The sequence below is a fragment of the Micrasema longulum genome, unplaced genomic scaffold (assembly GCF_059751315.1).
Source record: "Micrasema longulum isolate JH-2025_06_02 unplaced genomic scaffold, ASM5975131v1 h1tg001113l, whole genome shotgun sequence".
Taxonomy (NCBI): domain Eukaryota; kingdom Metazoa; phylum Arthropoda; class Insecta; order Trichoptera; family Brachycentridae; genus Micrasema; species Micrasema longulum.
This window is the reverse complement of record NW_028278301.1, coordinates 439,099-453,989: the sequence shown is the minus strand read 5'-3', so window position 1 is coordinate 453,989 and position 14,891 is coordinate 439,099. Positions and strand designations below refer to the sequence as shown.

General features: G+C 31.6%; 1 protein-coding gene across 1 annotated transcript; it reads right to left on the bottom strand.

Moving 5' to 3' along the window:
* Positions 1-216: 216 nt before the first annotated feature.
* Positions 217-14,068, bottom strand: Dsor1 (mitogen-activated protein kinase kinase 1). The gene is made up of 8 exons (XM_088233498.1): positions 13,756-14,068; positions 12,045-12,229; positions 10,425-10,700; positions 7,469-7,662; positions 6,421-6,585; positions 4,281-4,448; positions 1,898-2,053; positions 217-1,806 (listed from the first exon to the last, which is right to left on the bottom strand). The coding sequence occupies exons 1-7, from the start codon at positions 13,872-13,874 to the stop codon at positions 1,934-1,936; spliced, it is 1,227 nt and encodes a 408-aa protein (XP_088089624.1). The 5' UTR covers positions 13,875-14,068; the 3' UTR covers positions 217-1,806; positions 1,898-1,933.
* Between the last annotated feature and the right edge of the window lie 823 nt (positions 14,069-14,891).

Genomic DNA, 14,891 nt, shown 5'->3' with positions numbered 1-14,891 from the left:
CAAATATATTTCATTGTTTATATTCTCTGATAAACCTAGAATGTCTATCTAGCTCAATTATGCAGGAACATGCATATTTTATGCATGATCTTGAGTTACAGTGAATACCCCCTGTAATTCACAGATTGCTTCGATACTGGCAAATACATAAAGAGTTAAACTAAGGATGTAGAAAATAATATTATATGTAATGTATAAAGAAATCAATAAAAGGCATTTGTCACCAATAAGATGATTTATTATGAATAAAATTCATGTCAAGAGTGAAAGTACGAATATATACATAATAACCAGGTATGGAATACTCTCATACATTATAATAATTAATAAGAAATATGGTTTAATAATAACCTTGGTAAAGCACAATATTTATGGACATTAAGATTCCTAGTAAATCTAAGCTAAAAACAGCAAAAATGTGACCAGAAATTGGAATGTTGCCTCACTGCAACTCGTCTACACAAAAGAAATGAAATCCAGATATTTTTTCACGGCAACACAGGAAGGAAATAAGTAAATACCAGATAAAAGTGATAAAATCCTCTTAGGAAAATAGCTTTCATGTGTCAACTTTCATACAGTCATTTAACAGCTCTCTACTCTCTAGCATCGCAGACTTTCTGTTACAATTGTTCTATAAAAGATAAACACTTTCTAAATAATTTAACTTACACATTTCCCCCCCTCACCCGGTGTTTACAACATCTCACGAGGAGGAGGATTCTATTTACACACCTACTTGCCCGTAAATATATCAATAAATAAAGTACACATACGAACAAAGCAAAATAAAAAGTTGTTTAGTAAATGTGAGCATCTGAACACGCTTGCACATGGACTTGGCTATGTTAAGGGTGTTCATACACTCGGTACATGCAGAATACTTCAAATATGACAAATTGACTCGAAACACGCTGACATGAACTACGTACTTCCAGCAAAGAAAAATATGTCAAAACTCTAAGTCTTTCTCGCGACTAAATCAACTCTACTACTGTTCAGATGTTGGGATTTATTTTCAATATATCTACTGACGACCGTTTTAAAATTTATATTAAATTTATTCATTGATTCTGCTTTAAATTCATAGAATATTCTCTTTACAATACACGTAAGTTAGTGACACTGAATTCACCGCTCTATTTCTCCAAAGCTCAATTTACAAAACTATCACATTGCAAAATGTGATATTAAATAGAGACAAGATTCTGCTCTACTTTTATTGTTGACGTTTACCTTCACTTACATGTACCGTATCACAACAATATATTTGTGTATTAATATGATGCAGCACTTTAATTTGCTTCCACTTTGCTAACTTACCAGAGTTATGTCCGCTTTTACATCCCACTTGATTCTGTCAACTATCTACGTTCGGCTATATATTCCGTAGATAGCGCAGAACCAAATAATCCTTTCAAATAACCAGTACAATGGATTGTCAAATTTATACATGAAAATTTTCACAAAATATTAAAAGTTTTGTGTGTTGCATTTCAACACATACACAACAGATTTATTCGTATTTGAATTATAAAACGGTCTTTGATTAAAATTCGGAATGGCATTAAAGCTTTTTTAGGATTTAGAAACATCTTTGACTTTGTTATAAACATTAAAGAATTACAAGAGTAATTCTTATTGATGATTTGCCTGAAATACAAATCCTTATGTATAAAATGTTACGCCATTCCCGTCTATGCAAAATATTGTGGAGTTGATATGTTTAGTATTACTGGTTGTCCATTTGAGCGCTGCAACCTTGCTTGTCGCCATTTCCCCCATACATTTTCGTCTGGTTTTGACCTAAACAAACAATACATTAATGGAAAACTATTCCGAACAAAATCTATAAAATGAACAGTGTAGCATGGTATTGGATTGAAATTTTACATACCCTTTTTCTTGGTTGATAGTATGCACTTCTTGCAGCTTATGAAGAAAAAGGAGAAACATTTGAGTTTGGTGTTGTGGGAACAAGGTCCATTGTTTTACAGACCCAGCCAGCTATGTCCACCTGCTCTGAATCCGCTTCCCTCATCCACATGTGGTTCTAAAAAATAGGAAATTTAATAATAGTAATAAAAGAAACTAACCGAATTATACGGGGGTTGTTACTAGCTACTTAAGTTTTGAGATAGACATGTAAAAACAAATATTTATTATCAAAAATGGCTTTACTGTTTTTCAAAATATTCTCCTTGAAGATCAATAAACTTTTGCATGTGTTTGAACCAATTTTCGAAGCATTCTTTCCAATCCGATTGAGATACCTCCGAAACATGTGATTTGAATGTATCAACCGCTTCTTCAGGCATCGAAAAATGTTGACCTCGCAATTTATCTTCGATATGCGGGAATAAGAAAAAATCATCGGGTGCCAAATCAGGACTGTACGGCAGATGACCCATCAATTCGATGCTTTGAATGCTCAAAAATTCACTTGTTGGAGCGGATGTGTGACAGCTTGCATTGTCATGGTGGAGAATGATTTGTCTTCTGCAGTTGGTTTCCCTTATTTTTTCGAACACTTCTGGCAAATGGCGGAGTACCATTCAGAATTGACCGTTCTACGTTGCTCTAATGGAACGGTAATGACATGTCCAGTTATTCTGAAAAAACAGGCGACTATTTGCTTCGAAGTGCTTTTTGTGCGTGAACAACATTTGTTGGATTTGGCTCGTGTTGAAAGACCCATACAGTCAATTGTTGTTTAGTTTCGGGTTCATAGCCATGATTCGTTGCCTGTCACGATCTTATAGACGTCTTTTGAAGCACCGCAATTGAATTTTTTCGACATTTGTTTGCACTAATCGACATGACCCTTTTTTTGAGCAATTGTCAAATTATGCGGTATCCAACACGAACAAATCTTTTTTACAACTAAATGTTTATGCAATATTAAATGTATGCAAGTGGAACTAATGCCCAAGCATGCCTCAATCTCACGGTATGGCACATGACGAGCTTGCAATATAGGTTCACGCAAAGCATCGATTTTTTGGCACCACAACCGATTTTGGACGACCTTCACGATTGAATTCAGAAAACCAGGGAAACACGGTGGCTCGAGATGGTGCTTCATCACCAAAAGTCGCAGCGAGTTGATCGGCACACTGTTGGTTTAATCCACGTCAAAAGTCATATAAAATCATCGCACGAAAATGTTCACGATTTAGTTCCATTTTTTTAAACAAAATTAATTTTTCAAGTATGTATCTGTTCTGAGTACGTTTACCATTAAAAATGGCAAACTTTACGATAACAATGTCAGATTTGACATATTCACACTGGTGTTGCCATATCTCAAAACTTAAGTAGCAACCTACGTACGTGTATGCATAAAAATTTTGGGACAAATGATCTGAAAATCAGATATAAATATTGCACATCCGATAAAATAGTTATAACTGAAAAAACTGATTTTTAGTTAAATTATAAAAAAAAACTTTCTAACATTAAAAAAATTACTTCTATTTCTAGCTTTACGATTTACTATATGACACTAACACTTATTTAAACACTCATTATCAAACAGTGTCATATTTGAACTTTTTTCTTTATAACATGATTTTATTAATTTTCTTTTAAAAATGCTATGGCATTTTTAGACAAATCTAAATATATGTGACACATCGGCATTGATTGAAAGGGTAAAAAGAAAAACACCAAAATTAAAAAAAAAAAATATGGTTTGAAGGCAACATTTTAATTTCATTTTTCGGCCCTCCTGGGAATTCTGCTTCATTTAGTTATGACTCTATTTTATCAGATATGTGATATGTACAGTGCGTTCAAATGTTTAATAAACCTGAATTAATGTATTTTAATCTGCAGCTAAAGCACATAGAATTCTTGTGGAGACTTACGGCGACCATGTTCTGTTGGAAACAACATTCAGAGATGAATTTCGATTTAAAAATAATTATTTTAATGTGTAAGATAAAGAACGCTCTGGCGCACTGAAAAACTTTGAAAATGAACAATTCGAAGCATTACTCGATGAAGACCCATGCAAAATGATGCCAAAAAATAGCTTGATTCCTAGATAATCTCAAAAGACAAGTCATTCTTTCGAGATGGTATTCGTATGCTGCCAGAAAAATGGGAAAAAGTAGTCGCCGACGATGAAAAATACTTTCAATGGCAGGTTTCTTACATTTTTTTGAAAATAAAACATTACTTTTAATAAAAAAACGGCGATAATTTATTTAAGTCCCCAATATTTCCTTTGAATCTTATAATCATTTATTTAAATTAAACTTTTAAACTAGACTTACCATAAGTGTTTTTAAGTCGGCTCTTTCTTCGGGATTCTTTTTAAGGCAACGATCAACAAAGTCTTTGAATTCATCGCTGAATATTCCGGCAGGTAATTTAGGGGGGGGTTCGTTGACAATGTAATCCAGGAGTTCAAATATTGCCATCGATCTAGGAGCAGCGCCACCCTAAAATCCAAGAATTTTTTTTTTTTTATCATGTGCAGATTAAAGGTAAAATTTTAAATAAATTGGTAACAGATTTAACGCAATTTCTGTATAATTTTTTTACATCATATTTTGTACCGAAACATACAAAGGCCTAAATTGCATATCACCTTGAGATAACACCGACAGAGAGAAATATATTTTTTAGCATTACGATGGCTACATGCATATTTTTCTAATGTTCTATTGTTATAAAATATTTCCGCATAGCTGAGTGGAACGAGAAATACAGTTATATAACGAGTGTGAGCTTGATGACTACTGTCATGTAAAAATCATGAAAATGGAAATTGAATAGAGATTAGTCCGCCTCATAGTGTACTCATTAACGCACTCAAGATCCTAGATTCAATTACTGGCATTGTCGATATGGAATATTCATTTACAATTATGATTTTCACTTGAATTTTTAGATACCCCTAGACCGGAACTGAAGCCCAAAACTTATCATCTTCCCTTCACATATTAAATAATCAAGATACGCTGTAGTGCCTTATGCATCGCAAGGTTTGGATATCGACGGTAAAGTGACTGATGTGCCATAAAGTAAATTTTTAAGAAGTCAGTTAAGATTCACAAATGAAAAATGAACATAACTTTTATTTTTTAGTCAGTTCCAAACCATTGTAGACAGGGTAGGGTGGTTATGTTGGAAAAATATCAAAAGCAGATTTTCATGTAAATCTAAACGATACTTTGTAAAAATAAGTCAAATTTTGTGTGATAAAAATCCGTTAATTTTATGAATGTCGTGCAAGAGGGTTTTTTATGTAATCGCCAAAATTTAGGTCAGATATTCATGGCACTCGTATCATATGATGCTGCTTGAAGTTCTGAAGTATCATCATCATCATCATTCCCTTTCTGCACCTTATGGTGCATAGAGCACTACATCGGTACACCAATCGCAGCGTATCTTGATCATTTTTTGTTACATGAAGGTAAGATGATCAGTCTTATGCTTCAGGTGCCAGTCCAGGGACTATGAAATATTCTAGTGTAAAAACGCTTTTTTAAATAAATATTTCATGTCAACCATGTTGGGAATCGAACCCGAGACCTCTTGCATGGTAGGCAAATGCGCTGACCACTGTACCACGAGGCCGATTCTGAAGTATAATCAAGTGTAAATCGATTTGTATATATAACTCATTTCGACTATAATGGCGCATTCGTCAATGAACCTTTTTTTCATCGGTGTGGAAATGATGATAATGACATGATGTTAGCAAACAAAGAATAAAATTATAGATTATGCATGTAATAACATATCAATGTAATATGTAATTTAAAATAACTTTAAATATTTGTACGTGAGGACTCTGCAAGAAGAGGGGGGCGGATCCAGTTTGCAAAGTTTGAGAAGTTATAAAAAAACTGTTTTGAAAAATACTAGTAATAATAGTTATACCCTGGGATTATAAATTATACACAAAATTAAAATATATCTATTGTCACACACTGTAGTATAGTTTTTAGAGTTATTACATCTTATTTAAAACTTTTGGGATAGGTTTCAATTTTGAATCTGCCCCCCCCTTTTGCAACAAAATTTTTAAAATTTGACCACTGTTTTAAGGATTATAGCTAATAAAATACACAGAAATATTTTTGTTTAAAAAATCGTAATAATATGTTCACACTAAATTAATCATTGTCTGTTGCAAAAAGGGGGCAGCTCCGGATCTGCTTCCGTTTTGCACTGCAATGCCACTATACATGGTGGCAGATATAAATTTTGCAAAAGCTCGCTTGTTTTTCAACCGAATTGACTTTCTTGTGCATCAAATGACAGTACCTATATTTTTTTCCAAATAGCAGGTGAAAAAAAGTATAACCGAAAAAATTGGATCTGCCCCCCTCTTCATGCAAGGTCATAAATTGTAACACAATACACATATACTATTTCTTTCGCACACACGTTTCAACTTACCTGTCCCGGTGAATGATCTTCATTCTGTGACCCGAATATGTGGGCCAAAGTCTTGGCATCGGGAGGTGGAATTGGATACATTCCAATGGCCATTTCCACCAGGGATAGGCCTAAAGACCAGATGTCCGATTGCACCGAATAATGAGTTCCTTGCAGACGTTCTGGCTGAAGGTGTACAGGGTAATAGAATTATCTTACAAATTAAAAAAGTATTTTGAAACTACATACATAAATGCTGTTTTTTGTTTTTTTTTTAATATTTTAACCCTTTCATACCTGAATAAATTCCAGTGGATATAAAAAATTATTTGTATTTGATATGTACTAAGGGAACTTTTAGACAATTTTTGGTATTGAATTTTTAAGAAATCAATTCACAATTATTTTCAATGAACACTGGGTTTCAAACTGATGATAAATCGACAAAGATCATTAAAAAAATATGTTAATTCCATTGAATTACTTCAATTTTATTTAAATAAATTAAAAACTTGCTCAAAATATCATTTGGAAGGACGATAGGAATTTACTCCAAAACAAACAAACCAGCCAAAAGCCAGCTATCAAACTAAAAAATGAACTTTTCTGTGTAATGCTGACTTCCAACATAAGCAGAAAAAAATAGATGTACTTAGGGATACCAGTAATCAAAAAATAGATTCACAGTTTATTAATTTTGTTAAGCAAAAAATTTTCAATTTCGTGTATATTTTAGATTCCGTTTTGGATTAAAAATAAAAGTGAATATACAAAAAATTAAGATTATGCGTCTTACAACATTAACAATCGATCTCCCACCCTAAAAAAGTCAATAGAATAAATCATTTCTAATGCTATTCTGGACTGATCATTCATTGATGCAAATAGGCTTTTTTGGGTTAATATATAGATGCGATGTCCCATCAACCCTAATGATGTGATGGGCGCTACATTGCAATCCAAAATGTTGACAGAGTGCGAACAATGCAAGGCATAATAACCCATAAAAACTCAATCTCAGTTTAAATGGTAGTAAAAATCTAAGAAATTTGATTAATTGAATACTAACAGACATATAACTTCTTGTTCCAACAAAAGAATTCGCCATGGAGTCGATTAATTGTCCCGATACTCCGAAATCACATATCTTGATCTCCCCGTGACTGTTTACGAGAATATTGGAAGGTTTCACATCCCTATGCATAATGGCATGCTTATCACGGAGGTAACTTAGGCCTTTGAGAACGGCTGAAGTAATAGTTCCTAGAAAATATTTATGACTAATTAAGATTGTGCATAAAATTGCTACACGCATAACAAGCAAACAACAGTAATATAACAGTAAAATAATTATGATTTTTTTTATTATATCGTAGATGCAAACAAGTAACTAAGTAAGTTGTTCACAATGTTTTGAGTGTGTTCAAATGTTTGCAGACAAAATACCATATTTCATCCCCTAGGGAGTCATTAGGATTAATAAATTAAAACAGAGGTGGAGAACATTTTAGAGAAGGAAATATACAAGTCTAGGCATTTACTGGGCTTATAACCTGTTGTTGGCTCGTCCCCATACTATGAAAATCACAATTATAAAGTAGAAAAAGTCCAAAATAAATAAATAAAATGTTTATTATACAGAAATAATTACCAATTATAATGAAGCGAGAGAACATTTTAAAATAAACTCTTAGGATAATAGACAGATTGCTGACTTAATGTTTCTTTTTAAGCTTTTAAATGGTATTACTGACTGCCCCAATTTACTAAGTTTAATTAATTTCCATGTACTTTTAAAACGTACCCGTCACACCAAATTATTTTACTGCACCGATGAAAATACTAATGCAGCAAAAAAATCGTCCATTTATGGAATATGCAACTTATATAATAATATTATTGGAGCCAATGCCAATGCAAGTGATATCTTCAACATGAATATTAATAAATTCAAAAGGGAAATCAGCGACAGCGTGCAGGCATTGTCACCGTGGGAGAGAAGTGATGGGTAAATACAATATTATTTTTTCATTTTATTTTAAATTTACAATGGTAAATATGTACAAACATTTTATTTATGGTTTTCCAAATTCTATTCTTGTGTTATATAAATTTATTTGTGACACATTATGTATTTTGATAATTATAAGTTTGAGATCATTTTTAGTCTAGTTTTAAGTACCTATTATATTATAACCTTATTATTGTATATGACTGTAGATTTTAATAAATAAATAAAAAAATGTTCTCCATCTCTGTTGTTATTTGGTAATCTTAAAAGTATTTTGCGTATAAAAATAAGACTGAAACTTGGTTTAATTAAACTAATGCTTTATTTAGTTTTTTGGATTAATGTCCTAATGCAAATATAATATTTATTTAAACTATCAGTTACATTCACTTATTAATTGCTAAAAAAAATCCTATTATTTGTTTTTTTTAATTTATATGCCTACATTTTTTAAATAGGTATTTAAATTATTTCCATTCACATTCATTTTAGTTATACTTTTGAAGATGAAAATCCGCAAACAAGAAAGCCCTTGTGAGATTTTTTATTATTGTTTTTTCTGTTATTTTTAGTACCTGTCTACCAGGGCGTGCGGTGAGGTTTTAAATTAATATGTAGGTAATTGGTACATAAATACACTGTCTTTTAGAAAACAAATAAAAACTAAATATTATATACATATGAACAGAAATAATAATTATTATTATTAATTACATAACAGTTGTTCCAATACATATAGGTGCTGGATATGAGACAACTGTACCTAAAAAAAGCACTTACACACTTCTGGTCGAACAGTAGGGTGAGGTCTCAGCAAAATGTCCGTACGAGGTTTTCCCAGACCATAAATTATGTCATACCCAAAACCCGTACGGCTTTTGCTCAGAGACATCTCTCATTTATCGCACCGAGAGTGTTCCATATTTTAAAAGAGCGTATTAAGCTCTCAAGAACAAAAACTATTTTTAAGAAAGTAGTTAAGGACTGGATTTTCCTTAGTGGGAGGGATTTGAGTAGAAAACTCCTTGATGATTTTCCGAATGTTTGAGTTTACTGTTTACCATATTGATGTGCCATATATATATATATATATATATATATTTTTTTTTTTAATTATCTTTTATGTTTCTGATCCTATATTTGTGGTGATATACTCATGTGTCTGTGTCAACTAATTGCTAGTCCCATCTCAACACAACAACAATCTCATACAAATATATTATTTTGGTGTGATTCCTAGATAATTTAAATACGCGATTCTTTATTGATAAAAAAAAAGTATTTTGTGGCGTTATCAAATTTAATTCAAATTCAATATCAGTATCAGGCTACAAATATTGATTCCGCATGCGTGCAAATCCCGAATTTTGAATGGCGCTGGAACCAAATTTATATTTGGTTCCTTCGTTCTTTCTTTGTGTTCGATGCAAGTAGCGTCAGTGCCAGCATGCGCATGCCCGCACTGACAAATGGAGAGTGCATTGATATATGAATATTTTTCACAAGGTTATTGTAAAACTTCTTGGCATTTTATGGCAATTTTTAACAAAATTATTATTATATTACTTGAACACAGTAATCTAAATGTTAGGTATTATGAATGATAATTACTTTAATAAAAAATATTTTGATAAATTTAAGGGAACCAACGGGTCCATGCTTTGTCCATGCTTTGTCTACATAGTTTTTATAGTAATAAGCTATTATTTGAGTATTTATGGAAGAGTAGATTACTTATTAAGAAAAAATCAGTGAAAAAAAAATTGCAATCTTTGATTTACCAGACTTTAGTTCACTCAGGACCTTTTTTATTGTACAGTAAAGATTCTTGATAAAAAAAAATTCACTTAGTATATAGGTAATATCTTTGTCATTTGATCAGCAGAAGTGATTTTCTACTACAAATTGCTTACCACAAAACCGGATTGATTGTTATTAATGTGAGAATTAATAATTAATAATGTTTACTCAAAGTAATGAATAATGTTTGCCCATAGTAAGGAATAATGTTTACCTAAAATAGATTCTGGAATCTTGCCAGCCTTTTTCAAGATGAGATCAAGAGAACCACCATCCATATATTCCATGCAGATGGATATTTCTCCGTCACTGTAAAAAGCTCCATAAAACCCAACAATGTGAGTGAAATTACACTCGTGTAGAACCTTCAACTCGCGTATAATTTGTTTCTTTATCGCAGGCTTCACCTCTAAGTGAATAAGCTTCCGTGCCATGATTAACTGTGATGATTTATGACGCACTTTCATAACAACTCCACCATTGCCCTGACCTAAAAAATAAAATAATTAAATTCGAGAAAAATAAAAGTATAATAAAAAATAAAAAAAAAACAAAAAACTTTATTGAAATTTTAAAACTAGTAACACCAATTGTGTAACCCTAATAACAAAGTTTTATTTTCATAATAATTTGTAATGAAGTGTTAAGAAGTGAATGCCGATTCAATTAACAAGTCAAAATATATGTTTAAAAATTATCGTATAATAAAAACATTAAAACATATATCTGCCTTGAATATTGTTGCCATGTATTAAGCAACAAGATTCTACAGACCAGAATCTGCAAAAGAAAACTGAACTAAATACACTTCCTTTTTTTCATTAGTCTCTTTCACTACGCAAAGAGATATTTATGTAATATTAAATTAAATTAGCATGGAATAGCCCCAAAATGGGATCCTCTATAGTCTCACATCAAACTATTACATTTTAAAAATTAAATCTGTGTATTTTTGTCTAATATCATCAGGTAGGTTTCTGGCACAATTTGGTAACTAACATTTTACTACTTGTGAGACACTGCATTTTTAAAGTAAAAAGCTCATAATTTTAATATTAAAATCAAACACTGATTTGAGTATTAATTTATTTAATTTTTTAGAACAAATTAGTGTTTGATTTTAGTACAAAAATTATAATATGGAGTTCTAAAAGCTCATCCCAAATCAACAATTCAAATGAAACCAGAAGTTAAATATAATAAAATATTTTTTTATATTTATAAAATATGACATATTTTTATTTACTTTTTAAACATAGATTATTTTATGCCAGTTATGGAGAAATCTCACTTTTTGTTTTTTTTTCAACTTTGTGGAAGTTTTGTATTTGTATTTACCAACTTGTGCAAGAAACCTGATGATATATACTAATGTATAAAGTAAGATCTTAGACAGAATTATAATATCTAAATACAATGTCTACACACAACCCAGCAAGTTTTATTGTATTTTAAATGATTTTAACTGATTACTCACATTTTGGCAGAACATATTATTTATTCTTATGTTGTAAACAATGCAGAAGATTTAAAAATTGATTGCCATTTCTGTTCACCTTTTTCCATTCTTACCTAAATAACAATGGGTATAATATATCGATGGTCCCTATGTATACTATCAAAACTGCATTTTGCAAGGTTTACAGGAGAACAATAACAAAACCTGATATTTTTTTAAGCTATTGAAATACAAGAGACACGTTTGGCAATTCTACAGTATCTGATAGCCTCTTAAAAAATTATCAAGCTTTGTTCTTGCTCTCCTGTAAATCCTCACAAAATACTGTTTTGATAGTTTAAATAGGGACCGTCAATATGTATTAAGCTTACTAACCAAGTTCACCGAGCTTCTCTAAATCATCATCAGTCAGTTCTCCGATCTTTTCCTTCTGACACAGGAATACCTCGATCCTTCTTCTCTGTGTATCGTCCATTTCTATTTGCTCTAACCTCTCAGTGAGAGCTTCGATACTCGTCTTAGATTTCCCAGCCAATCCGGGAGTTCGTCGATCTGAGATTCTAAAAAAAAAAAATATATATTTCAAATAATATGATATGGGTCATATAAATTATTATTTTCTTTTCTAAAAGTAAGCCTATAATTTTTAACTATTTTCTGAACCACACAACAGTTGAAAGAGTTTATTTTACTAGGGATTTTGTCATATTTTTTTTATGGTAAGTTTACATTTATCGAACATATTGACAAGATCTCAAGTGAGGTGCAAAGTATGTTGGGATTTATCTGAAGGGTTACTAGCATATTAAAAAATATAGCACCAATCAAGTCACTTTATTGCTCCCTGATAAGAAGTCAACAAGAATATATTTTTTCAAGAAGCTTCATTTCATTATAATCAATTGTTATCTGTGGTAAATCTTTCAAAACTTTCAGATAGAAGAACTTGAAGACCTATTATTTTTATTCTTAGTGGTGGGGGTCAGTGCTATCCAAGCTCCTGACGTTACTGCGACCTGTGAAGATCTATTGTGACGGGTCCCCGTGAATAGTTCTCGCCCTCCAAACCCAAATCTAAGAGCCTGGCTACTGTGTGGAAGTCGAGAGTTTACATAGTTTAGTTGGGAAATCTTCCCCTCCAAGCCTAGATTCGTAAAGTATCGGGCTATTAGGTAGGGGGTGAGCTCTTTAACATCCATGAGGATGGTTATGAAACCAATCGTCCCCCGAGGATGAGGCTCCTTTTAAGATGTAAAGCATCACATTCACATAGAATTTGTATAGGTGTTTCCTCATCTGCACTGCAGAACCTACATCTAGAAGTTTCGGAAAGGTTCATTTTAGCAAGGTGTTTGTTCAATCTGCAGTGCCTATAAGGGCTCAGCCCTATTATTACTTAATAAAGTAATTCCAGATTCCCTGGAGTTGGTGTGTATCCCTGTACCTGGTCGACTTACTTTATTTATTTAAACATTTTATCACAAATACAATTTTATGTTCACTTTGCCCATCTAGCAAGGGTATTTACCCAGTTTCAAGCTAGGCAATTACATTTTAATACATGATAATGTATATAATAATAATTGATATTGTCAACAGATATTACATTCGAGATCTCGTTATGATCGTTATAACCAAGTTCAACTGTAGTTTATATTATTTTACTTTTTATTTTATTTTCGTCATAATCAGCACTATGGTAGAGCACTGTTATAATATTAATAGATTAACTATAAAAAATATCACTCTGTTACTAAACAATTCGAGGAATACATTCATTTACTTAAACGTCTGAAATTTCATATTTTTAGATAATTTAATATTAAGAACTTAATTAAAATATTCGAGGCACTAATGGAGAAGTTCCTTAAGTTATTGAAAAATGGTTTATTTTTTTATAATTTGATCAATACTAATTACATAAATTGAATACATAATTAACAACAAAACAAAAATGAAATGTTTTTATAGAGATGTAAGTACCTGTATGCTATTTATGAAAGACCGGCAAGATGGCGAAGATTTAGGAATTGAAAAGATTAAACAATGAATCACAACATGAGAGCACAATTGAAATATTACTCACTCGGGAATGACGGAAGATTTGAATTGAGGTGTAGTATTTGAAGGCGTAACAGGCAAAGCGGCGTCTATCGACCCCGGAGGCAACGTCAGATTCAACTTATTTTTCGACATTTTACTCATCTTGCCAGATTTTAATGGCGATGTTGCGTCAAGAAAGTAATGTAACACAACAGGAAGTGCATCTGGTATACTTGGTTGGATCTTAAAATAAGTCTTTGTCTTATTTTGGGTCCATATTCGAAACTCGCAGCGAAAATTACACACGGACGATATCGAACATAAAAATGACAGCTGGCGGTAGTTATTTGTTTTGTGTTGCTATATAAAAATATATAGCCAGTGATAAAAATATAAACTGGGAATATTTTTTAGATAGGTAGGTACCAATTTAGAAAAAATGATACGATGGAAAGACAAGGGCAGGAATTGATGTTTGGTTTATATTTTATTGTGATATTTGTACAAATATTAATCTTGTTTTGATTCTTTGTTGTTTTGAATATGTGCTTTTCAAAACCAAAAAAAATATTTAGTGTGTCATAATGAGTATTTACGTAAATACGCACTTCAAAAGCGTTCAGAATAGCATTTTTGGAAATGCAATATATTGACATTGTTTATATTTTATGATTTATAAATACAAATAATATAAACAAAAAAATCTTGAAAATGGTGAGAGAAACATAGAATTCTCCAAAAATTCTGTAACAGCTGAACGTAGAAATGGGTTTTCTCCATTCGCCGACACCGCATAATAAAAATATGGTGATGGTGTTTTCCTTCGAGGACATATAATAATACTCAAAGGTTTTATCTCTAATCGTAACTTTGTTTGATATGATGAAGCCAGTGAGTGCAAGGGAAAGATTTTGTTCATCGTAAACAAACAATCAGTATAATTTATAATAAGGCTAAGCTTATATTAGTTAACATTTCGTTGAAAGATTTTTTTATTTAAAAATACTTTATTAAAACATTAGTTATGCATTTGCTTTACAAAAAATATTACTCATTGCACCCTAAGACCTTATAAGTAGGCACCGCACTAAGATAATAAAAAATTGTCTTTGTCATTTTTGATGCCGCACATACAAAATAAAGTAATAAGCAATGCAATTGGTTATTTGAACTTATTTT